This window comes from Leptonychotes weddellii, chromosome X (assembly GCF_054177405.1).
Source record: "Leptonychotes weddellii isolate Sample4059 chromosome X, ASM5417740v2, whole genome shotgun sequence".
Taxonomy (NCBI): Eukaryota; Metazoa; Chordata; class Mammalia; order Carnivora; family Phocidae; genus Leptonychotes; species Leptonychotes weddellii.
Genome location: NC_138385.1, coordinates 994,300 through 1,021,991, shown reverse-complemented (window position 1 = coordinate 1,021,991; position 27,692 = coordinate 994,300). Strand labels below are relative to the sequence as shown.

At 56.8% G+C, this 27,692-nt stretch overlaps 3 protein-coding genes and 1 long non-coding RNA gene across 11 annotated transcripts in view; 1 reads left to right on the top strand and 3 right to left on the bottom strand.

Annotated features, from left to right (window-relative positions):
• Positions 1-7,815: 7,815 nt before the first annotated feature.
• On the bottom strand, positions 7,816-10,612 carry UBL4A (ubiquitin like 4A). The gene is made up of 4 exons (XM_006739335.3): positions 10,476-10,612; positions 10,210-10,315; positions 9,802-10,016; positions 7,816-9,686 (listed from the first exon to the last, which is right to left on the bottom strand). Exons 1-4 carry the CDS (start codon positions 10,521-10,523, stop codon positions 9,576-9,578), a joined length of 480 nt encoding a protein of 159 aa, XP_006739398.1. The 5' UTR covers positions 10,524-10,612; the 3' UTR covers positions 7,816-9,575.
• Positions 10,613-10,681: 69 nt separating this feature from the next.
• LOC145717753 (uncharacterized) lies at positions 10,682-11,631 on the top strand. Its single transcript, XR_014141136.1, has 2 exons — positions 10,682-10,815; positions 10,929-11,631. It is a non-coding gene; the product is annotated as an uncharacterized LOC145717753 (long non-coding RNA).
• SLC10A3 (solute carrier family 10 member 3) lies at positions 11,251-15,814 on the bottom strand. Of its 5 annotated transcripts, none has more exons than XM_081808005.1 (3): positions 15,035-15,140; positions 13,724-13,788; positions 11,251-13,055 (listed from the first exon to the last, which is right to left on the bottom strand). In XM_081808005.1, the coding sequence occupies exon 3, from the start codon at positions 12,915-12,917 to the stop codon at positions 11,484-11,486; it is 1,434 nt and encodes a 477-aa protein (XP_081664131.1). In that variant the 5' UTR covers positions 12,918-13,055; positions 13,724-13,788; positions 15,035-15,140; the 3' UTR covers positions 11,251-11,483. The 5 variants fall into 5 exon arrangements, with proteins under 5 accessions (XP_081664131.1, XP_006739406.1, XP_030890393.1 ...); XM_006739343.3 differs by lacking the exon at positions 15,035-15,140 and adding an exon at positions 14,358-14,950; XM_031034533.2 differs by lacking the exons at positions 13,724-13,788; positions 15,035-15,140 and adding an exon at positions 15,196-15,814.
• Positions 15,815-19,242: 3,428 nt separating this feature from the next.
• Positions 19,243-27,692, bottom strand: part of FAM3A (FAM3 metabolism regulating signaling molecule A) — a 12,182-nt gene continuing 3,732 nt past the window's right edge. The window contains exons 1-11 of one of the 4 annotated variants that reach the window (XR_014141134.1): positions 26,919-27,057; positions 26,510-26,582; positions 24,862-24,975; positions 24,281-24,304; positions 22,107-22,230; positions 21,954-22,012; positions 21,398-21,448; positions 21,013-21,097; positions 20,810-20,936; positions 20,181-20,557; positions 19,243-19,975 (exon numbers count right to left, since the gene is read on the bottom strand). Coding sequence is in view for 2 of the 4 variants with exons in the window: in XM_006739339.3 (XP_006739402.1) it covers positions 19,880-19,975; positions 20,810-20,936; positions 21,013-21,097; positions 21,398-21,448; positions 21,954-22,012; positions 22,107-22,230; positions 24,281-24,304; positions 24,862-24,975; positions 26,510-26,522 (693 nt within the window). In the remaining 2 variants the exon portion in view is untranslated. The other 3 variants (XM_006739339.3, XR_014141135.1, XM_081808007.1) reach the window with 3 other exon arrangements.

The following is a 27,692-nucleotide window of genomic DNA, read 5'->3' as shown; positions in this document are numbered from 1 at the left end:
ACCCCGCCCCGGCCGGGCCCTGGAAGTAACCCTTTATGGAGGATCTCTGTGTGTCCGGCAGAGCGCCCAGCAGAGTGGAGACCAGGCCTGCCACCTGCTGCCACTCCCAGCCGGCCCCTTCCAGAACTTACACGGCCATGACGCTGCCACTCACTGTGAGCTGCTTCTCAACAGCCCCTCCGTGGGGTTCGGCATCTGGGGCCAGGGACCCATAGGCGATCTCCGCCTCCAAGCCGGACGGGAAAGGCACGCAGAGGGCACTGGAGGAGATTCGCTTAAGGCACCATCCAAACGACTTTGTGCCTGGGCCCCGCTTCCCAGGCCACCCTGACTGGCTCCGTCCCCTTCGGGACAGCTCCCACCCCCTCCCGGCCCTAATCACGCCCAGTCACCCCGAGACCTAAGCTCCGCTCTCATTTCTTAACCTCCCCGTCCCCCGCCCCGTGACGCCAAGCCTGGCCCATCCCGCCCCCCGCCCCCAGCAACCGTTGGGTCATGCCCCTGCTCTCCCTCCTTCCTCCGCCGACCCATCCCTCTGAAGCCACCCCGTCCGCACCCTGCTCGCATCTCTTTGCCGCGCCCCCCTCCGCCGGCACCCCCGGCTCCCCTCTGTGCTTGTTTCTTTCCCTCCACACCAGCCCCGGGCCGGACACCCCCAACCGCCCGCGGTTACCGCTGCCCCTCTCCCTGTCCGCCCCCAGGCTGCCCCGACCCTTCCGTCCCTCTGCAGCCCCTGGCGCCCACAGCCAGCCCCCGGCCCAGGCCCCCCTATCCCCCCGCTGTCCGTTCGCGTAGGATACAAGACGTGTATTCGGCTTTCCAGCCTTGGAATCTTGGAAGCAGCGTCTTCGCCTGGCCCCGGGACGTGCCGTGGGCGCGAGACAGGCCGCCCCCGCGCCACTGGGAAAGCCGGGGCCGCCGCGGCCACCAAGGCAGTCATGGCCGTCCCGGCCGTTGTCCACACCTCCCGCCCCGCCGCCTGCGCCTGCGTCCGCTCCTGCCGCCTGCATGGCCGCCTCGACCCGCCTCTCGGGAACCCCGCCCTCCAAGGCGACCTTAGGGCTCCTGCGCAAACAGGCTCCTAGTGAGGCCGCCGGGCATGTGGTCGCTTCCTGCCCAGTCGGCCTTTCCGCCCTTGGGCCCTGGGGGACCCCCCTGGCTGCCTAGCCAATGAGCGCTTCCTCACAAAGCTCAGCGCCTTCGCACGCAATGCAACTCGGGCTCCCCGGAGCGCCCGCGACATTCCCCCATCGTCCCCTCCGCCGTGATTCTGCAGGGCCCCTGGCTAGTCCCCCTCTCGCTCAGCCAGCTCTGCCTTGAGCTCCTGGAGGCCCCGCCCCATGGCTGCCTAGCCAATGAGCGCTCTCCACGAAGCCCCGCCCCCCAGGGCTCGGTGTGATTCCCAGGGCGCCTGCGCAAAACGACCCTGCCCTTGGGAGGCTGCGGGGAGTATGCTCGGTTGTACCGAGTCGACCCGGCGGCCCGTGGCTTCCGGGAGACCCCTCATGGCTGCGTGGCCAGTGAGCGCTCCTTCGCGAAACACTGCCCCGTAGAGTGACGTGTGACCCCGTCGCACCTCCGCAAACCCGTTGTGCCTCAGCTCGACCCCCGCCCCGCCCCTGTCCAAGACCTCGTGTGAGGCCACCAGACTCGTGGCCTGTTCCCCGCCCCGTCTCTTCCTCGGGTTCAGTGTCCCCACGACATGCGGCTCGACGTCCTTGCAGCGATTCGTGGATGGGAGATGGGAGAGAGCCCCCGACGGACACCGGGCCGCCCCCGCCCCCATCGCCGGTACAGGTGGAGAACCCAAAGTGGCCTTCAGAGGGGGCGACCCCTGAGATGAGCGGATCAGATCTGCGTTTTGGAAAGATCCCTAAGTGGCTCCTGTGGGAGGGGAAGCCTGCCAGCGGGCAGAGCCACGCGGAGCCGAGGAGAGACATGGTGGTCCCTGGAACTCAAGTAGTGGCCGTGGAAAACGACTCATGTCCTAGAGGCAAAACCAGAATGCAAAGCGGAAATCACTAAAATCCCAACTTAGTAAACTACGGTATGGATAGATGCACAGAAAGCCTGGAACAATACCCCCAAGTGTAAATACCCATTATCTCCGTGTGGTGGCATTGTGGGGGATTTCGAGTTCCTTTTGGGGTTTCTCTTCCCCCCCAAAAGGCCAACAGTGATCTTACATGACATTTCTTTCTTTTCATTTTCTCTTTTATTATTTTTATTTTTATTTTTTGTTTAAAGATTTATTTATTTGAGAGAGAGACACAGCAAAAGAGGGAACACAAGCAGAGGGAGAGGGAGAAGCAGACTCCCCGCTGAGCAGGGAGCCCCATGCGGGGCTGGATCCCAGGACCCTGGGACCATGACCTGAGCTGGAGGCAGACGCTTAACGACTGAGCCACCCAGGCGCCCTCTTTTATTTTTTTTAAGTAGTCTCTACACCTGACGTGGGGCAAAAAACTCATGTCCCCCAGACCAAGAGTTGCATGCTCTACTGACTGAACCAGCCGGCCGGGCACCCCCATAATCAAAAAGGTGTTTTTAATGTGACATGAGATTCCACTGTGGAATGTTGTGTTACTTTTCTGTGTTCCTCCTTTGGTAATCATAGGGAATTACATAAAACTGAACTATATCATCAAATCCTGCTGGATCTCCCCTCAAAACAGACCCTAAGTCAGACCACTTCCCTCCCTCTCCATTGCTCGTCCCGAGTGGAAGCCACCATCTGTCCAACTCCTTCACCAGCTTCCTGACTGGTTTTCTACTATACTTTTGCTCCTCTACAGCCTGTTCTCCACACAACAGAATTACCTCTTAATTTTTAAAGTAAGTCACATCACATTGCATCCCTGTTTAAAATCCTAAAATGATTTTCCATTGCCCTTGGAATCGTATCTAAACTCCTTGATGTAGCTTATAAAAACTCTGTGTGGGGGCGCCTGGGTGGCTCAGTCGTCGGTTAAGCAGCCAACTCTCGGTTTCAGCTCAGGTCATGATCTCAGGGCCATGAGATCTAGCCCAGCATTGGGCTCCATGCTCAGCAGGAAGTCTGCTTGAGATTCTCTGATCGTCTCTCTCTCTGCCCCTTCCCCCTCTCAAAAATGAATAAATAAATCTTCAAAAAAACTCAACTCTGTGTGACCTGAGCTCCCAGCTCGTCCATCCATACCCTCACCTGTCTGCTCCTGCATTCTCTGTAGCCTGTGGGGCCTTCTTTTTGCTCCTGACCAAGGGTGGCCTGCCCCTACCCCTTTGCATTTATTCTTCTATTTGGAAGACTCTGTCCACAAACCTTCCCATGGTTGGCTCCTCCTTGTCATTAGGATCTTGGCTCCAGTGTCACCTTTGAAGGGCCGTCTGGGTCACCGATTGAACATACTCCCCCCAGGCACCATTCATCACATTTGCCCATTTCAGTCTACTGCATTGCATTTATCATAATCTGAAATGACAATCTTGTTTTCTTTACTTTTATATCGTTCGTATATCTCTCTGGTACCTTTTTTTTGTTGTTGTTCTGTGCAGTTTCTTTTTAAAGATTTATTTATTTATTTTAGAGAGGCCATGAGCAGGGGGAGGCACAGAGGGAGAGAGAGAGAAGCAGACTCCCTGCTGAGCAGGGAGCCCAACACAGGGCTGGATGTCAAGACCCTGAGATCATGACTGGAGTGGAAATCAAGAATATCAAGAATCAGATGCTTGACCGACTGAGCCACCCAGGCACCCCCATCAGTGCAGTTTCTGGAGTATGAGGTTTGCTGCTTGTTTAATGAAAGAGAGTATTAAATACAAAAGTCATCACTGTCTGGACCCAGCAATCCCACATATAGGCAGTTACTTCACAAATATGGAACAACATATGCACAAAATCACGAACTGTAAGATAATTGGTCCTAGAAAACTATTGGACACCATATACATGCCCATCAGCAGGGAACTGGTGAAATCAACTATTGTTGTGTAAAAAAAAAGCAAAATGCAAAGGACACACACACACTCTCTCTCACAGACACACATGCTTATTAGAAAAAAAAAAAGGTAGGAGAAACCTGAAACTAATGAAAATAGTCACCTACAGGGAGTTGAGATGGTGTGGGATTTCTTGGATCATACCATTTTGTGTAGTTTTGACTTTGAACAAAAAGTACATTTGGGAAATCTAAAAAAATCAAATGTGAAAATTGAATAAAACCAAAAACAAATGAAAACAAATAAAACAAAACAAATGAGCCTAACTGCATATCCAAATGATAACAAAACCACACAGAGAAAATAATTCAGCTGACTTTTAAATCAGTTTTCTGCTTGTATATCCCTGCACGGGATATATTCTAAGGACAAAAGAACTGACCTTATTCTTAGTATGTTTGCTCTCAGCAATGGTAGTGATGAGATTACAGTGAAGCCATTTTGGGTGTACTTCAAGATAGACTACCGGGTGGATCAAATGAATCAATATATTGATGTTGTCAGGAACCAGAATTCTCACTGTTGCATGAGGGAAGGTGGGAAAGGACTGTGATGTTGGATTGGAATTGAGGACTGCAGTATGAACTTAAATAATACGTTTTCCTAGTTTTGTCTGGTAGAAGAGCCTAGAAGCAATGAACACACCTTACATCCAAACCTTGGTTTCTCACTACCATTCTCTGCTGAAAGGAACCAGAGCTTCTTGGAGAAATGGCTGCTTCTAGAGCTGGGGCAGGAAAAAATAAATACAAGATAAGCCTGGAGCACTTCGTAGTGCCAAAAAGTAAGTGCTTGAAACACAAAAGGATGAGGCATGGCCAAGGGACACGGGAGCCAAGCAGAAAGAACCACAGCTAGAACAATGTGATCATCTGAAAGGATATTAGACCTTTCGGAGAGGAGTATGACCGGGAAGGGAGCACCAAGGATGGTGCTGGAGTGCTGGCAATGTTCTGTATCTTGATATTGAGGGGACAGATACATGGGTGTATTTACTTTAAAAATCCATCGAGCCGTACACTGATGAATAATGCATGTTACTGTATGCATGCTATAGTCCAATAAAAATTACCCCCCAAAACAATATTCTTGGATTCTAAGTCATTGAATAAAAAAACCCCGATGCATCTACCATGATAATCAAGAAAAGAGAGCAGGGAAAAAGGAAAGCTCTTTCAAGGGAAAGGCTGCCAACTGAGAATTGTAGACAGCAAGCAAGCATCGGCAAACCATTGTGAAGCCATCACTTCATTCCGGCCAGGATCCTACTCGTACGGTAAAACCAGCAAACAGAGGTTGCCGGGGAAGAAGATCGTCACATGGTCACAAGGTATTACCCCAGACTACTTGTGCTTTAGGAAAGGAAGATGCAACTTTGTGAGGCATGTCAGACACGACCTTGACCATGTGACCAAACTGAGCCTCCCCAACAGTGGGACAGCCTGACCCCAGTGCCTCTTGAAGCTGTTGGACGGGGGAGGGGAAAGGACATAGCAACTTCTCAAAGCACTTAAGCTGAATCTAATGAGGAAGGTATCAGGAAAATCTAGACTCTGGAACTTTCTACAAGGCAAGTGCTCTGGATTCTTTAAAAAATATTGTTGCTTGGGACGCCTGGGTGGCTCAGTGAGTGATGCGTCTGCCTTTAGCGCAGGTCATGGTCCCGGGGTCCTGGGATCGAGCCCCACATCGGGCTCCCTGCTCAGCGGGGAGCCTACTTCTCCCTCTCCCTCTGCCACTCCCCCTGCTTGTGCGCTCTCTCTCTCTCAACAAGTAAATAAATTTAAAAAATATTGTTGCCTGATTGCCTATGGAGAAGGGAGAGTTTTGAGAGACACAGGTGGCCTCCTGCTTCCTGTTGTTAAAAGTCCGGCTAAGTGCTATTGCCATTCACTGAGGCAGGCTGTGAAGAAACTGTGCTCACTGAGGGGCTGATGAAGTGCCACGAGGGAAGGAGCTGTGCCAGCATTTGGGACATGGTGGGTGCTCAGTGAATGTGTACTGAAGGAATGAATGAGCTATCTGCAGGAGGGCCAGGAGCTGTCTCAGTCGCTCTAGAGATGTGGCCTGGAGCTCAGGAAAGAGGGCCAGGAGTGAAGCACAGAAATGGGAATGAAGGTGGACAAGCTCCCTTGGGAAGTGATAGAGAGAGAGAGAGAGAGGAGTGGTCTGGGGACAGGGCCCTGGAGCTCCCCACATTAAGAGATAGAGTTTGTCGGGGGAAAGAACCAGCAAAGGAGCTAGAGAAGGAGTGAACCCCTGAGAGGGGCATGCAGAGAGGGCAGTTCCCCAGGAGCCCTGGAGGTGGGCAAGGGTGGTTGTCTCTCCGGCAGGCTTTTCAGGGCCCCGAGGTCTGGAGCTGGCCTCAGCTGTCATATCTGCCCCCGGGAGAGCCTGGCCTGGCTAAGCTGTACCCCTGTTAAACCTATCAGAGCTGGCAAGGCCCAGTTTTAGCCAGGCCTGTGCAGGAAGCCTGAAGGTGCCAGCGAATTGTGGGGACAGCCTAGTTGCTTGGGTACCTCCAACTCAATGAGCCCCACCCTAAAGCAAATGCTGCTCTCCTGAGTCTGTCCCTCCTCCTGGCACCACAAGCATCTCATTCCAGGTGCCAGACCATTTCTGTCTGAGAGGCCCCTTCAGCTGGGCCCTTCACTCATCCTCTTGTCTCCTGGTATCATTGCAATTAATAGCAGGGCCCGTATGGTGCACTGTGTTCCCGGGGGTAGGGGCTGTCCCGAGGCCCCTCCCCAAGGGGCAGGTAGTGGGCCTCAGGGATCCACAGTGGCCAGGGCACAAAGGGTAGCAGGTGGGTCAGTACCCACCTCCTGGGTGGACACAGTGCTGGCCCTGTTGAAGAATCACAGCATTCAGAGCTCGCAGGTGTACACGGGGCCACCCCTAGACTCTAGGGGCAAAGGCAGGGTGCGGCCTATGGCCTCTGGTCTCCTCCCCTGACAGCACAGGCCCCTTCCCCCTGGGCCTCCCACTCCCCGCCCTGCAGCATCCTTTCCCCTCCTATCTTCCCTCCTTTGCCTGCCCAGCCACAGCTACACACTTGTGCACAGACAAGCTTCCAGAATGTGGGGTCCCCAGTCACTGTCACCACCTTCTCCCCTCCCCACCGTGCAGCCACTTCTTGCTCCCCAACATCGCCAATGACTTTCTTGTTACTAATGCCTCTTGGCAGTACCAGACTACACCCACCTTCTGGAAGGGTGTTCTTGCCTTCTCATACCGACCTTTCCTTGTGGCCTACTGTCAGGAAGCTCCTTGGCCTTTACCATGTCTCCAGTTGGTAAAATGCCTCAAGGCCCAATCCTCTCTTCTCTTTTCATGCTACACTTTCTGGGAAGCCACCTCATCTGTCCTCAGAGACCCTAGGACATCCTATCCACACCTAATTCCTGATCGTCATTGTAGAAGGCCGCACAGGGCTCTGGAACTGGACTGGGCTGGGGTCCCAGTCAACTCCTCCATCAGGGTCCCACCATACACCCTGAAGATCTCATTCCTGCCTCCATGTCCATCCTGATCCCCCGGCTGAGTTCCTGACCCCCACGTCCAAGTGTCCAGTGGATGGTTCCTAATCACCAGAGGGTTCTTGTCACTCCTGAGCCAGGAGGGCACTGGCACAAGGGACTCAACGACCATCTCTAGGGTCTGGTTGAAATGCACATCTCTGTCACTCCCCTGCAGTGGACAGTTGCTGCTTGGGGCCACCATTTAGCCCTGGCTTTTGTAGAGAATCCCCCTCTCCCTCCCGCCCATGGGTATCCAGGGGGCTGGCCTCCCCCCACCCATCCCACTGCTGGCCAAAATGATTGGAGCATGACCTGATTCTGACCAATACAAGGACAGCGTTTATTTGCTGGGGGCATCAGAGAAAGAAGGTACACTATAGGGCGAGAAGGTGCTCCTTGCTGACTGTGAACAAGATTCAGTGGCAACTGCAAGCAGCCATCTTTTGCTCCTGAGGCAACGGCCTGGGATGGAGCAGACACTTCAGGATGCAGAGGGGAGGTAGGAAGAAACTGGGTATTTGGTGAAATTGTCCATCTGCTGCCAATACCCCTGGACTTCTCAGTTTGGCAAACCAATGTTTCCTTTATTGTTTAAACCAATTTCTTCCATGATTAGACCAATTATTGGAAACCAAAAGCAGCCTGGCTAACATAGTTCCTTTTGGGTAAGAGTCAGTCCCACGTTCACCTTTAGTGGGATTCAAAATTTCAACAAAAATTTCCTGACTCAAAATAAAATGAGAGCACTGGTAAGTATCACATGAGCTGCCAGACCACACCAGTTCCTGAGCGGGCCCTGCTGTTTGATATTCCCAGCTCTCGGGGGGAGCCAGGGACTTTCTTCTGCTCTTCAAAGCCTTCGCCCATTGGGCCTCTGTCTTCCCAGCCTGCGGACCCAGCATTCACCCCATGCGGCCCAGGCAGGAGGGCAGCTTCCTTCCAGTCTTGACAGCCCTAGGTATCCTCTGCCAAGGAGCAGGTGCCTAGTGACCTCTGGTGCCCATACACCAGGCAACGTGGGAGGATCAGCGCCACCAGGCCAGGCTTCTACCCCCTCCCCGGCACTCTGAGGGTTCCTCTTAGGCAGTGAGGCGTGTGCAGAGTGAAAGGCCCTGTATCCATGCGGCAGGGGAAGGGTCCACTTCCACACTGTGGGTGAACGCAGGATGTGGGAGCCTGGCCAAGGCTGAGTGACCTCAAGTCAGTCACCTGTCATCCTTCAGAGATGAGAAATGCTCACGTCCAGAGGAGACAAGCAGAGAGAGTACCCAAAGAGCTGTGACGTGAAGGGCCAGGACATCGCATCTCTGGGCCATGCTTGGCCATTGCTTGGTTTTTGGCCTGTCTGTTTATGGAGTACAGGAGGAGGGCTGCAGACCCCTCACCCCGGGGCTGGGTAAGGATGAAGGAAAAGGAGCTTTCAAGAGTGGCCCCCATTGTGCAGAGTTAACAACTAGGGACCGACGTGGCACAGGGACTTGCCTGAGGTCATACCGCAGAGGTCCCCGACTCCCCGACCTGCTTTTCCTTGTCGAGTGCTCACTGGCTGCAGCGGCTGAGGGGGCCCCAGGGCTCGCTGTCACTTGGCCTCCTGCCAATGTCCCGAACCTGTCTGAGGTCAGGTGACGGGACTGGGCAGCAAGGGCCAGCTGCTTCCCCTTTCAGGCCTGAAGAAGAGTTTCTGGAGGGTTTATTCTCAGTGGGCTAAACATGATAGGCCAAAGCCCATCCCTTGGAACCCGTCCAAACAGCCCCTTTGTTCCTTTGCACCCTGGGGCATTTCTAGAAGCTGGCTGCACTCAGATGCTGGCTCCCCCACTTCACTGCTAGGTGCCTCGTTGTCTTACCTTTTGTGTGAGGTGTGGGAGCAAACCCATGTCAAGTGCTGTGAGCTGTGCCTGGCACTTAGCAAGAACCAGGTATGGGTACCCAGGTACCTGCCGGCGATGATGATGATGATGATGATGATGATGATGATGATGATGATGATTATGAGCCAGATTGCAACAGGAGAACACATTTAATGCTACATGCAGCTTGTAGCCTGGTCGGGCTCCTCCCCACACTCTGAGAATCCTATTTGGAGAACCCCTTCTCCATAGCTTCAGTCACTTCGGGGTGCAGAAAGCGGTTAGCCAAGCGTTCGATGTCATCCAGCGTCAGGCGGTTCAGGGACCTCTCATAATCCTGAGGAGAGAAGGCCAGAAGGATTCAGGGGGTGCCGGTTGGGGGTACCCTATGACCGAGCCAGGGGATGGGCACAGCTGGGTGGGGAGTGGATGTCCTGGGCCGCCCTTCTCACCCTCTGTAGTTGATCCAGAACTCTGCTGGCATCTGCAGCACTGAAGTGGCGGGCCAGGACTTTGGAGATCAGCTGCCAGGCTGGTGTGGGCGGTGGTGGGACCTCGGCCAGTCTCCGGGCGGTGCTTTCTTCCAGTAACACCTTCTCCAGAGGTTTGACCACTAGGTTGAGCTTGGAATTGGGCCCAACGCTGTAATCAGAGAGTCTTTTCCCATCTGCCAAAGAGAGATTGATGGAGTCGTTACCCACGGCGAAGCTCTGCAGCATCTGTCTGAGGAGGGTTCAGTCACCTCCCTGAGGGTAGAGTGGCCAGCACCCCATCCATCACACTCCTTCCCGGGCTCGGCCTAGACACCCCGTCCCCTGAATTCCTGCGGGGCTCCCTGGGCGTCTCCTCTTCCCGGGTACCTGCCAGGGCCTTGCCCTTGAACAGCAGCCGCTGCTGGCGCACGGGGACGTTGAGCTTCTCAGAGACCAGATGTTTCAGCGTGGACACCGGCTCGTCCTCCGACACCTGGCCGGGCCGAGGGTACGAGGCAGGGGTTGAGTCCGCGGCCCCCGTCGAGGGAGGCTCTCCCGGCCTCCCCATCCCCGCCCTCGGCCCGGCCCATCCCCGCGCCCAGGGGGTGGTGAGTGCGCGAGCCGGCACGGCGACGGGGGCCCGGTGACGCTACCTGCAGGCTGCACTCGCGGCCCTGGAGCGCTTTCACTGTCAGCTGCATGGCGGCCGCGGCGGCGTCCACTGCGGCGGGCGCGCACCCCAACCGCCCCCCGCTGCGCGCCGCCGCCCCGGGCGCGCGCCGGAACCGCCCGCCGCCGCCGGAAGAAGCGCGGGGGGCGCGCCCAGGCCCCGCCCCCTTCCCGCGCTGCCCGGCCCACCCCTGTCGGCCCGGGAGGAGTCACCTTGGGGTCCCGCCTCGTGAACGCACAGGGCCCGCGCGGACTGACAGATTTCGCTACGGCGACGGTGCCTGGAAGCCCGCCACGAGAGGGAGGAGGAGCGAGCTGGGCCAGGTTGGCTTCCTGTGGGAGCTGGGGCTTGGGGAGGACGGAGGAGGGGTCAGGAGTACCGTCGCCCCCAGCGGACTGGTGGGGCAAGTCGTGCAAACCCTGCTTCTCTCGCTCAGGAGTCCACGTAATGGCCCAGTGCCCCACTGCCCGAGGGCCTTCTGCCTCCTCTCTTCTGGCCTGGCTGCAGAAAATCAACTGAGCTTGAGAGCTGGCTGGGGAGCCCGGCCTCTGCCCTCATCCTCCCACGCTCATTCTAGAACAGCAGGGACCACGTTTAACAGGGGATGCATGGGGAAGGAGGGTTGAGAGAGTCTGTGCAGAGGTCACCATCGTCACACAAGCCAGTCCTCCAACCTGGCCCACATCTACCCAGCCACACCCTTCCTACCCCACCCCACCCCCAGGCCCCTAAGGGCAAAGACTGGAAGGCACCCAAGCTTGCTTCTCTCTTTTATTGAAATATATTTTCTGAGCAGTGCCCACCTACCTAACTCAGCATGGCCTCTTTGGCACTGAAAGCTGGAGAATAAAAAACCAGTAAAAAAAATAAGCCTGGATTTTTTTTCTGAGTGCATAGTGCATGAGAGCTGAAGGCCTTTGGTACACAAGAACTGTGGGTACAGTGGGTGGAGGGTGGGGGCGAAGGGTGGTGAAAGCTTGACCCAGGGGCCTCAGGGGACTGGGCACAGGCTGCTATAGATGAAGTGGCCAATGACCAAGGCCAGCATTTCTGAGGTGCCGCTTAGTGCTACAATGAAGGGGGCCTGGGAGGCGTAGTCTGCTTGAAGGCGACGGAGGGACAGTTGCAGCATGGCCAAGGCCAGCAGGCTGTTCTGTACCCCTACCTCAATGCTGACCGTCCGCCGCTGGGCCACTGGCAGCTTCAGGCATGTGGCCAGGCAGTAGCCCACCAGGAGGCCAACCAGGGGCACTGTGAGGCCCACCAGCACGATGGGCAGCCTGACGCCTGCCAGGATGAAGACCCCCATGCGGTAGGCCAGGAAGAGGCCACCCAGGAGAAGCACAAAGCTGAAGGGCTTGATGACCTGCAGCAGCAACTGGGAGAACTTGGGGAGCTTGGACTTGATCACCACACCTGCTGCTATGGGGATGGCGATGAACAGCAGGGTCCCCAGGATCTTGGAGATGGGCACGTGGAGTGTTTCATGGATGCTGAGCAGGCGGCTGTAGATGGCTGAGGACAATGGCAGGAAACCGGTGGCAGCCACTGTTGAGATGAAAGTCATGGAAATGGCCAGGGTGACGTCCCCTCCAAGGAGGAGGCTGAAGAGGTAGCTCCCCCCGCCGCCGGGCGCCGAGCAGGTGATGATGAGGCCTAGAGCCAGGGCCTTGGGCAGCATGAAGACCTTGGCCATCAGGAAAGCATAGAAGGGCATGACCAGGAACTGGCCTAGGAGGCCCAGCAGCATGGGCTGGGGGCTCTGCAGGAGCCCCTTCAGAACCTCGAGTTCTACTTTGCACCCAAATGAACACTTGTTGACAAAGATAAGAGGCAGGAGCAAGTAGAGTATTGGGTTCTCTGAGAAGTGGACCAAGTCGGTGCCAAGGGTGGTGGGGGTGTCTTCAGCAGGTGAGACCTTGATGCAGAAATCTCTCCGTTCCTCAATTAGCATGGGTGGGGCCTCGTGGGGGTCCATGAGCTGGATGTGGAGTGGGGCCAGCCCAGGCAGGCCCGAGTGGATGCTCACCACAAAGCCGCCCCCACCGCCCCAGGTTATGGCACTCACATTCTTGATGGTCAGCACCTCTGTGTCCAAGGAGGTGACCCTCAGCATGGGGCCAGGCCCTGTCCTGTTGCCCTGGCCTGGGTACTGGCTCGAGATCACAATGATGCCCTCGCTCTCCTCTGGGAACTCAAACTCCATCACAGAGCCATCCCCAATGCTCAAGTACTGGCCCCCTGTCCGTGGCACAGTATGGCCCAGAGCTGTGCTGAGGTTGGCACTGGCTATTCCCTGGGCTCCCAAAGGCAGGCTGACAAGTAGCAAGAAAGCCCTGAACATGCCTAGGGGGCCAGGGCAACCTCCCCCCCCTCCCCGTCCAGGCCACCACTGGGAGTTGCCCCTGTCCCTCCTAAACACCATGGCTCCTCCCAGAGGACCGTGTGCCCAGGCCCTCTGTGGCTTAGGAGAGCAGCCCCACTGGTGCCGTCGGGTTGTCTGGAGAAGGGTCCATAGGCCGGGCCTGGCCCTGTGCTGTGTTCTTTGATGGCAGAGCTCTTCCTGAGGAGAGAAGGGACACAGAAAGGTGGCTGGTAAGGGCGAGCAGCTGTGAGTCCAGGAGCGAGGGGATCTGGAAGCCCACTACCGGGAGACCTAGCAGACCCCTAGCACCAAATCCAGGAACAGAAAGGCAATGCCTAGTGCTGGCCCTTGAGTGCCATCTGGCTGTCCCCTTCCCCAGCATACCTGCCTCAAGTTTCCCATCCCTCACCCAGAGGGGCCATCTACAGAGAGGAGTTCCCTTTCAGACTGCTGCTACCTGCTGCTTTCCCTGGCCTTTTCTAGTACAGTGAACATGCAGAAATGTCCTGATACCAAGGGATTTGGGAGAGCCACCCCCAACCCTGTCACCACTAGCCTGTTCCCCACGGGCTTCGACTGACACAGACACAGAGGGGCCACAGGGATCCCGCACCCAGGATGAAATCTCTGAAAGGCTGCATGGGGATGGCAGACCAGCCTGCTGAGAGCTGGGTGCTGAAACATCGGCTTGGGCCACATCTGAGAGGCCATCAGGGTGTTTGAGCGTCGTTGGCCAGGCCGAAAGCAGCCGGCACAGTAGCGTGTGCGGTGAGTGGGTAACCATCTGGCCGAAGGCCTCGGGGGCTGACATCTACCACGACATGCAGTTGTGAATGGTGCTGCTGTGGCTACCTGGTCTCCCCTACCTGCTGACAGTGGTGAGGTGGGGGTCCTGGGGCAGACAGCAGGTCCTCTCTCCCCAAGGAAACTGCTAGAAGGGGAAGCAGGAGGGGGTCAGACAGGACCACTGTGTTTGCTGGGTGCTTTTCTTCCTCCTGTCAGAGCTCCCACTCCTCTGGCAGTCCCCAGAATTTGAGCTCCTAGAAGCACTGTGTCACATCTGAGAGGCTCTGTCTGGAGTCCAGGGGCTCCTTCCCATGCCCACATGAGGCCCTACCAAAGCCTAGAACTTCCAGTGGGATTGTAAGTGTTTCTGGGTGGGGGGAGGGTGCCTCAGGATGAAAGGTTTGTCTGCTTCCACTTCTCAATCTGGGCCGCCGGCATCACCTGCTGGAACTGGGGCAACCAGGGCAGGGACACAGTGGTTTAGCCTCACTACTGTTGGTTGCCTCACAGTGCCTCACTGCAGTGTCCCAGTCCTGGAAGAGGCCCTTGCCTCTCCAGATCTATCAATCTTTGGCCCTGTTCCCCCTCATCTGAGACTGGGGAGCTGGGGAAGTAGGGGGTGAAGGGCAGGTTAAGCAAAAAGCTCATCCCTGGGAAAGTTCCCCCACCCCTGCATGCCATGGCCTCTGCTGGTTTGGAGTTTGGGTCACTTACCCTGGAGGCCTTGGTCCAGCTTTGCATCCCACCGCGGAAGAGGGAGGCAGGAAAACCAGAGGGAGTATGAGAAGCAAAGCAGAGGGGAGTCACAGGGAAAAGATGACAGCACCCGGGACTGAAGCCACTGGGGTGGTGTGAATCAGTTCAGAAGGGAGAGGAGGCTAAGGGCCATCCACCCTGTCCTTCCAGTACGGCTGGCGGCTTTGAGTCACTGCAAGAGGGCTCTGGCCCAGATCCCACACCATTTCTGCTTGAGGGACTGGAAGAGTTTGAGCAGATGCACCCCAAGGGAGGGGAGGGAACCCTGGGCCGACCGCTTTTTCCACACTCGCCGTGTGTTCGGTGTTAGGACAGTTGGCATTGCTGACCCGGGGCTCCTCCCTACCCGGGAGTCCGGAAGTTGCCGCGTTAGGCACAGAGCTCGAGTGCGAACCAAGGAGGGAGCGGCGCCCCGCCGCCGCCGCGCTCGCGCTGCCGTCCTGCAGTCGGCAGGCGGGTGAGCCGCCTGGGCGGTCCCCGGATCGCGCTAGTGGCCCTCACGCCACTCCCAGGCCCTGTGGCCGCGCCCGTCCCTGGCCGGGTCCGGCCGCCCGAGCGAGCGAGCGAGCGAGCACGGAGCCGGGCCGGGGCCGGGGGCCGCCTTCCGCCCGCCCTTTCCGGCCCAAAGCTCTCACCTGCCGCCGAGGCCCGGGAGCTCGGCGCCGGGGCCAGCGCCTGCCCGGCCGGCGGACGCCTGCGAGCTGGGCCCGCTGGGGGCCCGCCTCGCTTGCTGGCGCCCCGGCCCCGCCCCGCCGAGGCTCCGCCCCTACCCCCCCGCGGCGGCCGGCTGCCTCACCTCTGGCGACCGGGGCCGCTTCCGAGCGGATATGACGTATCTGGGAGCGACGAGCTGGCGCGGGCGCACGGACCTGGATGCCTTCCGGGTCGCGGTTGGCCCACACTGGGTTCCCCTCGGGCCGCTGTTCCGAGTGTTCTGTAGTTGGCGACCGGGCGACAGGTTCCGGGTAGGGGCCCTGGTCAGGCCCAAACACTCTGCGGCCTCTCGGGGGCAGTGGAACACAGGCTTAGCCGGAAGCAGGGCTCGGTCGCCCCGGGGGGCTGCTGGTGGTGGCGGGAGTCCAGGGTCAGGCTGCGCCTAGTTCCACCTTCCCTCGTTCAAGCAGTGACCGAGTATCTACTTCCAAACTGTGGGACATCAGTGGGCTTGTCCGCCTTTCAAAACTATTTGGCGCCATTAGCAGGGTCTGAGGGCTTCACGGAAAAGGAATGCAAACAGATAGCATAAGTAGGGCAAGGAGGTGGTGAGGGTGTAGAAAGGACATGGAGAGACAATAAGCAAGTGCTGAGGCTAAGGGGATTTGCATATTCGGAAAGGCTGCTGGGCAACTGCAGTCAGTCCGCCAGTGGGACAGTGGCTACCCACTGCTCGGGAAAAACTTGTCACAGCTGTGATGGAGGCTAGTGGTCCTGAGTCACAGGTACTTGCCCACAGGAGGTGCTGAAGACACATCGCTGAGAATGTCAACAAAACAAATCAGCATCTGTATTTTAATTTAATTTTTTCAGGCACATAGTGACTTTAATAGTAAAACTATTAGTTTAAACTTAAATACATTTTACTTATTTAAAAATTGTGTTTCATAAAGTTCAGATGGGTAGTATATGTGATATGTAAACAGATAAACACATGGTGGGGTGTATGCTCAAGAGGGTTTGATTTATGTCAGCGATCAAAAACATTCAGAGGCCCTAGCTCTAGGCTGTTCTTTAGCCTCAGAGGACCAGTAAGGCATAAGCCATTTGTGTGTGTGTACTGTTTCTCAGAACATCCTCCATACCATCCCTCTCAAATGAGGGTGAGGGGGTCCTGACGGAAGCAGCTTGGCACGGGTGAGAGGCCTGCGTTGGGCACAGTGCTGCAACGAAGAGGCAGTTTGCAAAAGGGCAGGGGGGTGGGGCTGTCTGAGGGCGGGTATTACCGGCCAGGGGAGAAGGGGAATGGGTCAGCCAGAAGAGCTGGGGAAGGAAAACCTAAAAGACTTGTCCTCCCTGGAGGAAACCTGTGATTTAATAATCCAACTAAATGGAAATTGGTGCCCGGGCTCAGAGGGGAGTAAATGGAGTTAGAAGGCTGCTCCCCATTACTGTCAATCACTTCAGCCCTCCCTGAAAAGCCAGAGTGGGCTGGTGGGGTGTCTGGCATGAGGGAATTGGGAGGCCTCTACAGGACAAAAGGACGGCTAATTAAAGGCAAGAGAATGTTCGTAGTTGGTTTAGGGGATTAATAATTTACCCCAGGAGAGGAGGAAGGGCTCTACAAATCAATCAAAGATATCTAGTCCCAAAAGATAAGTCATCTGGACTGAGAGAACATATAGAACAAACGACAGTGACAGCCAAAACATAAATGCAGTTCAGATGGGAGACCTGCCACTGTACTATGTAATAGGGGCACAATGGCGACTCTGAGAGGTATGCTTTCCTCCTGGTCTCCGGGCAGCTGTCTCCAGGAATACTATGTGATAGATAAGCATGCATGGAAGACATGTTCTCTACAAGCACAAGTATGGCATGCATTTGGTATTTACAGGGAAGTGGTGGCAACTCTCATTTTTGCCTGCCCAGCATCAGGTAACAGCACCTCAATTTTCTTTGTGGGAGCTGTCCCTCCTCCACACTTGGTACACAAGGTCTGGATGTGGGTCACTCCAACACTGGCTTCTGTGGTGGGCACATGCCTAGGTGCAGCCAATGGGGAGCCAGACATACTGACACAAGGATAAGTCCATAATCTGACCTGGACCAATGAGAGCTAGTTCCCAGGGATTTGTACTACAAGTATTGGGACGGTGGGAGCTTTTTGGCTGGGATTGCTAAACTGGGACCTCTATTACTGCTCCCCCTATGTGGGGGAGACAGCATGTTTGAAAATGAAGCAAATACAGAGAAAAGTAGAGCCAAGAAATGGAGGGAGCTCATGTCCTGATAACGTGATAGGGGCTAGAATCACCTGTGGGCATTGGGGTCCAATATGGGAACACTAAGTGCCCCAGCCCCTGTCATCACTTATTTTTGCTTATGTCAGTTTGAGTTGGGATCCTGGCACTTATAACAAAGATGACCTAACTTTAGTAAGGGTAGGTGGGGGGAGGGGTACCACCCTGGTGCCCCGGGGGGAGGAGGACTGAAGGATAAAGCTTTACCTCCACTTTGGAAATTCGGGCAGGCTGTGCTCCATACCATCATCAGCTTCCTAGCCTGGGTTGGGCCAAGTGGAGGATAAAGGGGCTTGCTGTTTCCATCTGTGTGATTCTGGCGACTCCCAGTGAGGACACAGCCCCCTGAGGAGTGAGGGACCATCACTGGGGCTCACTCCTACATTCCCAGATGTAACCCAGTCCAGGGCAGGCCCTTGGTGGATGTTTGGGGAAGGTCAGGCAATTACAGCAGTTGTATGAGAGGCACAGTGGGGCCCACATGCCTCCCAGCCTCAAGTGTGGACTTTCAGTGAGGTTCTGTTTCATTTGGGAACAAGCTACCAACCTTGGGGAGCCCCACTTACCTGGCTTCTAACCTCCCGGCTCCAGTGAAATTTTCCTGAACTCACCAGGGACTTTTCTCTCTCCTGTAAATGGGGATGATAGTCGTTTCTCGCTAGGGTTGTCATGAGGCCCATGCGGGTAGTATGTGTATAACCGGAATGCCAATGGGGTGAGGGGTGCAGATGGAACACTGGCCACATGGTGATCAATGTGGCAGCCCAGTGGGTACACAGGGCTTCGTGATACTGTTCTCCTTCAGGGGACGTCTGAAATTTTCTATAATAAGAGGTTGAAAAGTGAATACTTGTATGATACTACAGTCGTAGATACGTGTCATTACCCGTCTGTCAAACCCACAGACTGTAGAACACCAAGAGGGAACCCTACTGTGCACTCGGGTTTGGGTGATGATGACATGTCAGGGTAGGTTGGGGATGTGGGAACTCTCTGTACTTTCTGCTCAACTTTGCTGCGAACCTAAAACTGTTCTAAAAAAGAAAGTGTATAAATAATGAATGCACATAAAGCACTTGGCTCAGGGTCAGGCTGGGAGTGGACTTCTATGATCAGCATCTGGGCCCTCCTTGCGTCTCCACTTCCCTGACCTTTGAGGTCCTGGCATCACAACTGCAGCCTCTCCTCTGGGTGGTCCCTGGGCCTCTCACTCCTCTTCTGCCTGCTCCTTAAATACTTTGCTTTCTTGACACTCTGTTCACATTCTGGTAGCAATGAATTCCTAGGAGGTGAGGGCTCGGGAAGCCTGTCTCCACAGCAGGACTCGTGAAGTCCTTCGCCCCTGCCTCAGCCCCCTCAAGGTTGCCTGGCTGGCTCCTGGACTCCCCAAATCTAGGAAGTTCAAACTTTTCTTCTTTTTCTGACCTCGGACCGCTTCTTTGCCCCCGGATGTGCCATTCCAGCAATACTCCTTATAGTTTCTTGCTGGTTCTCACTTAATGCTCATTAAAGGGAAACAGAACTGCCATCTTCAAGAAATGCCAAATAGCTCACGTGACTTGGGCTTCGAAGTCCTGATCTCAAAGGCATCCAAAGTCAAGTGCTGCAGGTAGACACCCTAGCTCTTGAGGGAGGCTGTGGGGAGTGAGGAGGCACCTGGCTGGTTTTAATCCTCATCCCTGTCTCTACCGGCCTTGGAGGTGTCTGAGGAAGTTGGTGGGTTTCCTGCATCCCCAGAGGGCAGAATCATCTCTCCTGGGCAGGGCTATGGGGACGCCAGTTGGGGAGCTGCCTGTCAGTGGCAGGAGCCCTGAAAACAAAGGCTGCGGGAACAGGTCCCTCCCCGCAAGGACAACGCCACCCGACTCCCCACTGAATGCACTTGATTCGATTGGGGGCCACTAATTTATTAAGAGGTCATCTAGAAGGTGGGCCCCCTGACAAACTGCAGGAGCCATCTGCTGCGCTAAGGATGGTGATCAGGTGCCCCTTTAGCGCCCCTGCCAGCCTGGCTCCAAGGAGGCCCCTTCCTGCAGAGAGCAAGGCAGGAGGCGGCCAGCGTCCTGAAGCGGCCACCAGGTGTGGCTCATCGGAAGGACTCATGCTGGAAAGAGGATTAGCCCAAAGAGCAGCAAGTGGCTCTGGGGTGGAGAGATTCTGGAAGATGCCCAGCCCCTGCAGGGCTGCTACCACATTTGTGCGGTGAGGGGGCGGGCACACCCCGGGGCCCTTGTAGCTGCAGGTGCTTGGGGATCAGGTTGGGGCTCCCCAGGGGAGGCAGCTTTAGAAAAAGGAGATGGGTACCTGACTTCCCCTGTCCAAGTGAGCCGCGGCTGGCCCCTGCAGCCCCCCCCACCAGTCACACTTGGGCCCCGGTCACTGCTTTGGAGCCCCGACGTGTTGGGGCAAGAGCGTTCCCGGCTGGGCGCGGGGTCAGGCCTCAGCCCTGCCCTGGCACCACCACTGCCTTCTCCCGGCCAGGCACACGCAGCCTCCCTCAGCCTGGTCCTTGCGCTCGGCCAGCTAGCTGGCCGTGGTCCTCCTCGGGATGCAGCCTTCCATCTCCAGCGCCTCAGGCCAGCCTTCGTACTTATTCGTGTGCTTACTGTTCTTCACGTGCTGTGGGGTTTGGGGAGCAGGAAGTCATGGCCTCAGCCCTCAGGCATAAGGGTCAGACAGAGCTTTCAGTCCCCTTCTCATCCACAAAATGGCAATAGCTTCCCTCACAGGTGGAGTGTGGGGGAGCCAACTGCTCTGCACGTGTGTGGGCCTGGCACACACAGGGAAGGTAAGGAGGGAACATGATGTACGTTCCCGCCCTCACCTGGCCCGCAGGGAGCTGCTGGAAGCTTCAGGAAGAACAAAGCCAGAGGGCGCATTTCTTCTCGGGGTGCTGAGTTGCTCTTTTCTGGCAGCCAGAGCCTTCCAGAAACCACTGAACAGCCTATTTGCCTTGTCCTGCTGTGTGTGTGTGTGGGGGTGGGCGGGGTGGCAGGACTGGGAAGCACTGTGGCTTTCACCAGGCTAGGAACCTCCCACAGATGAGGATGGTGCCTGGGGCTTCGCAGCCCCTCACGTGGGGCTTGACATGTGTGGCTCTGGAGGAGCAGTCGACCAGAGGGCAGCAGGGGCTGGTGGGAGCAGGAAGTGCGGTGTGAACCAGGGCACTGGGTCGCAGCAGGATGGGACCAGCCTGAGCATCTTGAAGATGTTTGGGAGAAAGATTTCTTAATTGTGAGTCTTGCCATTGTGAAAGCTTTGCCATTTAAAGACCCTGGAGGGGTCAAAGTTACTGGCCTTCCCCATGCCGACGGCGAGGGGTCTGGAACTACCCTGGGTAGGGGTGCTGGTGCTGGAGGAGAATTCAGGGAAGCCTGGGGCGTGGACTGAAGGCACACTGGCGGGACGGAGGCAGAAGGGGTGGGCACACTGCTCTGGGCTCTGCACCCGTACCTGCTCAAAGGGGCTCTTGTTCTGCACGCCCTTGGCCCCCACAAACACCCAGCTGTCCCGAAAGGCCAGATCCTTCACGTTCTTGCTGCCCAGATCGCTGAAAAGCTTCCTGGTCTCTTCATTCATCCTGCCACACAGAAGGAAGAGATATAAGCGGTCGCCGTGGGAGGGTGAGGCTGAGGCTGGCCTCGGCAGTCACTTACTTGGTGGCTGGGTCGTCGTAGGATGCCACAAATACCAAGGTGCCTTCATGCAGTGGCCGAATAAACTTCAGCAGGTCGTTGACATCTGGGGTGACAGGTCCCATGAAACATGGAGCATCAGGCACCACGGAGTGCCCATTCCCCACCGACCCCTGTTCTCCAAACAAGGAAACTCAAGTAGGGATCAGGCCAGGGACACGCCCACCAAGGGTCGCCAAGTAAGTGAAGGGACAAACTGGTATAAGAAGCCAGGGCCACCCCTATGACCATACACCTGCCTTTTCCAAACCCAAGGAAGTGCTCAAGAAGCTGCAGTGAATGAACAGAGGGCAGCACTTCGGGGGAAAGATGCCCAGTCATTTTGCTGCACATGGTGACCACTCACCTCCTGCCCACATGTCGAAGGCCCGGGCCTCGATGAGCTCACCACTGACCCCTGGGTTGAGAGGGAGGGAGGGGGTCCTGCTGGGTGAGCCGTCAGGGCAACTCCACCCTACCACCTCAGCCCCCCGAGACAAGGCTAAGGACACGGCACTGGCCACTGAGTGCAGACCTTCTGGAAGCTTTTCAAACATTCCCTCATATTCATGCCCACTGTGCCCCCTTGTTCAGACAGCTGCAGCCCATCCAAGGCTGTGGAGGTTCTGTCTGCCATTTGAGGCTCTCCAGGGGCTTCCTAGGAAATCCTCTCCAACTTCCTGGAAACTTCTGGTTCTTTACTGCTACTGTGCTTTTGTTTATTGGGTCACTTCTTCTGTGGAACATTCAGCTTGCACAGACCCCTTCCCAGGCCTCCTTGGGAATTCCCAGAGGGAAGGGGAGGGGAGGGCCAAGGCCAATGTCCAGATGCCTCCTCATGGGGAGGGCACAGGGAAGGAGGGTGGGAGGTCATGACATGGCTTCTCCGATCTCAACTCTGACCCCATATCACAGGCACTCACCATTCACCAGGGCGATGTTCAGTCCACGGCCCACGTTGTCCTTGACACTGCTCATGAGCCTAGCGGGGTGGGGGTGGCAGAGCCCTCAAATGGCACATTTGCTCCACTTCCCTTCTCCTATGCCCCCCCCACTGTCCACCCCAAGGAGCTCACATTTTATCTTCGAGGCAGATCTTTGGTCCGATGACATTGGCAGCCCCGCTGACCATGCGGAAGGCCAGGTGCTCCTCAGGACACGGCTGGGGCAGGCCGCATTTGTACTTCCTGGCTCGTGGCTCTGAGCAGGGACAGCGGGAGTGACCCACAGGCCTGGCCCTGGGGTCACCTGAGATCTGAGAGGGGAAGGTCAGGACCAGCCCACAGGGAGGCATGAGTGGCCACAGAACAGGGGACCAACAGGGGATGGAGAGGACATGGCTCAGGCCAAGGCCAGGGACACTTCCATAGACACTCTGCGTCCTACTGGGGCTGGCCTCAGGGCAAGGTGACGGGGACCTCAGGGAGGCTTTTCTGCCCCCGGTGGGAGAGGGGAAAAGATGTAGGAGGGCTGGCCTTGGCTGTGGCCCTGCCGGGAACAGAGCACAGGTGGGGAAGGAGGGAGCAGCTGGGAGGGTGACTGCAGAAAAGTGGTGACTCCCTCGGGCAGAGGTGGGAGGACAGGAGCAGGGCAGCCTCCGTTACAGGTTAAATTGTGACCCACAAAAGATGTGTTGAAGTCCTAACTCCCAGCACCTTCGAATATGACCCTGTTTGAAAATAGGCTCACTGAAGACATGATTTGTTAAAATGAGCTCATCGCGGAGTAGGGTGGCCCTAAATCCAATGACAAGTGTCCTTATAAGACACAGAAGACAAGACAGATACAGAGGAGAAGGCCGTGTGCAGACAGAGGCAGAGACAGGAGGGACGTGGCCACAAGTCAAGGAACACCCGGGGCCCCTGGAAGCCCAAAGAGGCAGGAAGGACCCTCCTCTGGAGCCTGCAGAGGGGCTGTAGCCCTCCAACAGCTAGATTTCGGACTTCCGGCTTCCCGAACATTCCTGAGAGAAGAAATGTCTGTCATTTAATCCATCCAGTTTGTGGTATTTTATTGCAGCTGCCCCGGGGAAACTGATACAGATTTTGATGGCAGGAGGCGGGGGGTGGGGTGCACAAACTGGAAACGGCCTCGGAACTGGGTAATGAAGGGAGGCTGTAGAATTCTGAGGTGCAGCTAGACAAGGTCTAGACTGCCTCATGGGAGTGTTAGTAGAAATAAGGACGTCAGAGGCGCTTCTGGTGGGAGCCCAGACGGAAGGGCGCGGAGAGAGAGCACATGGGGCCCGGAGCGCTGCCGCCGATGGGCGCCTTAGAGACGCTTCTGACGTTGTCTCGGGTGGAAATGGGGAACATGGTACTGGACACTGGAGGAAAGGGGGTTCTCGTCATAAAGTGGCAAAGAACTTGGCCAAATCTGGTTCTAATGTTTTGTGGAGAGCAGAACTTGTAAAACACTGAGCTGGGATCCTTAGCTGAGGAGATCTCCAAACACAGCGCTTGAGAGCACAGCCTGGTTTCTCCTTGCTGCTCACAGTAAGATGTGAGGAGAGAAAGGGAAGTTGAAAATGGAATTGTTAAGTACAAAGGAACCAGAATGTGTAAATTTGAAAAATACTCAGTCTAATCATATTGCAAAATATGAGAAAGCAGGCTCTGGATAAAACACCAAGGCTGTGGTCGGAGGACCAATTACTAAAGAGCTGAGGCATGTGACTTGTGGTTCCACTCAATCCTGTCAGCAGAAGCCAGGAATCGAGATCTGCGGGGCCCTCCTGTCTCTGACCTCAGAGTCTCATGAAATGCACAAGACACCAACGAGGTTTTTGAGACACTGCCATCCTGGGCTGAAAGGGACAGAAAAAGGACAGAAGGAAGTAAGGATGGCTCTGAGGACAGAGATGGCACAGGCCCAGAGGGTAAGACTACCCCCACCAGAGGGTGCCCCCCCCCACTCCAGTGGGGCCAGAGGACAGAGCATTCGGCCACAGAGGATTCTTCTCAGGCCTGGAATCCTGATGGCATTTGCCCTGCTGGGTTTCAACTTGCTGGGATTGCTGACCCCTTTATTCCTTCCAGTTTCTCCCTTTTGAAATGGGAATGTCTATTCTATGCTTGTCTCACCAGTGTATTGTGGAAGCAGGTAACTGGTTTTCTACTGGAGCTCCAGTAGGCTGTGAAGGCTAGTTTGGGGAGGGATGGATGGAGAACAGAGACCCTGGAGGACTTGAGGCAGGCCGTGCTATGAGGGCTGGGCACGGGGGAAGAGTGGGGAGGTGATGGAGCCTTACCTGTGGTCACTGAGTTCTCTGGGCCTGTGGGTACAGAGAGTTGTTTGTGTTAGGGTGGAGGCCTCCAGGGGCCGGCAGCAGGGCGCCCTGGCCCTATACCATGAACTCAAGGTGGAGGGTCAGTCAGGCTCAGGGGCCAGGGGCTAAGCCAGATGCAAGCCCCCTGCTCTGGGAAAAGGGTAAATTACAACTGTAAACAGTACTTGGGGGAAGGGCTACTAATAACAAGGTACAGAGTTCCCTCCCCATCCCAGAGGCCAGGATAGAGCCTGCAGGGAGCAGCTGGGATATTGTCCCCAACGTTCAGCAGAATCCCCCTGCCCCTCACTGACTCCGCTGACTCCAACAGGCCACAGAGTTCTAATTAGCAGGGACTGGAGTTCCCAGCTGAAGCAATTGGGTGGTAGGGGGAGGACTGTGCTGGGTGCCAGGAGACAACCCGAGGGCAGCTAGAGGTGGCCTGCCAGGAAGAGACCGAAACCCCAGGCCGCCCCCACCCCACCCTGAGCCTCTGCCCACAGGCCCAGAGTGCCCCCCCAGAGCGGCCTCCACAGGAGAGTGAAGAAGCGTCCCACACTTACTGGTGAAGAGTTGCTGGATGCGAGGAAAGCCACTGCCAGGCCCACCCAGGAGGATGCTGACCACGATCCAGGTAAGGCCCACGGTGACAACCAGGGCCACAATGCGGAGGGGGCCTGGAGGCAGGACAGACAGGGGCAAGGCCACCTTGGTTGCCAGTTGCCAGTGAGCTCCCGAATGACCCTGGGGCCTCTCAGTACTGAATCTCCCTCCCACTTGGGAAGAAGTGAGCAGAGGACAGGAAGGTGGGGACCTGCTGCCATCTGCCAGGCCTGAGAGGGGGACTTGAGCTCCTGGTAGGTAGAAGGAGGCCCCTGAATCCAGGGCTTTCAGCTTGGTTCTCTGTGGCACGTGTGGAGGAGCCTAGCAGACCTTACTGCTCAAGAGGCTCCAAGCCTCCCTCAGGAGCCCCTTAACTTTCTGCCTCTGAGGCTACCAACATATTTATATCCCATCTGTCCTGTCCTCTTTTTCTCCTGTCATGATGGAGGAGAGGGTCCGTACTCCTTTTGAAGACCAGTTCCTGCAGCTGTTGTGAGCTGGACCCTAAGCTCTCCTCTCAATGATTGTCATCCTCTCTCACTCTCCTCGACCTGCAACACCGCCCATTGTAAGAAAGCACAGGAGAGGCCCTCCTTCAAATCACATCCAGCCACTGACTTCTCCCCCCTCCCTTCGTCTTCCCCAGTCTCACCATCCACTCTCTTCCAACCTACTCCAGTGTGGCCTTATCTCCATCACCCCAGCGAAACAGCTTGTGGCCAAGGCCATGTATCACCTTCTTGGAGTCAACTTCCTGGGTCACCCGTTGGCCCCAATCTTCCTGACCTCTCAGTTGGCTGCCCGGTCCTCCTGCTGGAAACACTTCTCCAGTGGCTTCTGTGACAGCACATCCTAATCCCATCTGGATGCTCCTCATCCTCCCTACTTAGATTGTCCTCCTCTACTCTCCCCTGAAACGCTGGACGTGCCCGGCTTCTGTCCCAGGCTGCGTTCTCTGCGTACAGTATCCTCTTCTCAACTCCCCGCCTCGAATTAACCCGCAGAGCAGTGACTATTTTTTGCTCCAGCCCTCGCTGATCTTGAGGCCACACCCTCCCAGCCAGTTCCTCACCAGCCAGCTCTACTGCGATACATTTACAAGGCTGCAACCTTTAGCAGTTCTGAACTGCAATTCTTGAGTTCTGCTCGCCACCGCCCACCCTCATCTGTTCCTTCCCCAGCCAAGCCGTCTATGTCAGTTGTCAGGCCGAGGGCAGGTTTGGCACCGGTTCTTACCCAGCCCCATCGCCACTCCGGTCAGTTTCTACTCTAAGACCACGCCTCTCCGCTACTGCACCCCGCCCCCTCTCCACCTAGCCGCCATGCTCCCTGGAGCAGCCTCTACCACCACTCGTTTTTTCAGACAGCGGCCAGCTATCCGAGTTGGGAGAAATCGACTACCCTGATCCTCCTTTCACAGCTCTTGAAGTCCTGGGAGGTGAAAGGATTTACTCAAGGTCACAGAATGAGTGTTTGTGCGGTGCCCTTCGTTTCCAAAAACCACACTCAGTGGTCTACTCGGGCCCCTCCAGGCAGACCTTCGGACACCTGGGCCTCCAGTCCGGTCCCCTTTCCAACTGCCACCCGTTCACTGTGGAGGCCACCCACCTGCCAACCTCATGTCCACTTCTACCGCTGGGTTGGGGCCGCCGGCAGGTGCACTGTTTGGGGACCGTGCGCTCTGGGGACAATAAAGCAGAAGAGCAGGTTTGGGTGGGACTCAAGGATGAGCCTGGGCTTGGCCCCTGTTGCTAGGAGGTCGCGATCGGTGCACCGGGTTGTTCGTCCAACCAGCTGGTCAGGCTTCTCGCGCATGCGGAGAGAAGCCCTGCCAGGGCAGGAGGGTCCTCCGGAACTCGTCGGCTCACGATCGTGCCCACGGGAGCCTCTGGGGCCGCGGAGTAAAGGTGGTTCTCCTGGACAGAGGCCTCCTCCGTTGGAGGCCCTGAGCTCAGGCCGCCCCCCTCCGCCCCAAGGCTGGGGGCGGACGACACGGGCTAGGCTGGTGGAGACTTGCCTGGCCGTGGGGGAGATGCGAGCTGGGTTGGGGGCAGCCTGGTCAGGCCGGCCGCTCGGCTCCGCTCCGCGACGGGAGGCGAGGGAGGTGCGCAGCTCTGCCCGACAGGCCCGGCAATGGCGGCCCGGGGCGGGGCCGCGGCCCGCAGGCACCACCCCTGCCGTCCGCTCGGGCCCTGCCGCCGGGCGGTCAAAGGAGAGGCGGCTGTGGAGTCCCCACCCCGGGCTCCGCGCACCCCCGCCCACAGGCCCGCCTCCACCATGCGTCCTGGGCGCCGGGTGGGAGGGGCCCGCGCCGGCCCCGCCTCTGAGTGCGCTTCGCCGGGGCGGCCCGGCCGCCGCAGGGGAGGAGCCGTGTGGCCTCCGCGCGGATCCCACGTCGGCTTTGAAGCACAAGTCTCCCCTCAGGCTCCTCCAAGGTGGGAGATGCCAGCCTTCCTAGGCTTCGAGGGCTGGGGTTGAGCTCGTGGCCTGCAGTCGGATTCCTGAAGCCTGGGCGAAGCGGATGGATCTGGGGGCGTAATTGGAAATTGTTTTAAAATTGAGATGTGGGTCTTTCAGAAAGCTGGAGGCACAGAAGAGTACACGGGGGAAAACAGGAGAGCGCGACGAGCCCGAGGCCAAAGCGATGCCTTTCCTCACACTCTGTTCTCTAGACGGAAGCACGTCCACACGGTCTCGCGTATCGCCGACGGCGGCGAGCTCCTGCCCGCGCCCCTCCTGCCCTCCTGAGGCTGGAAGGCAGCCGTGACACCGCCCAACGCACCAGCAGAGC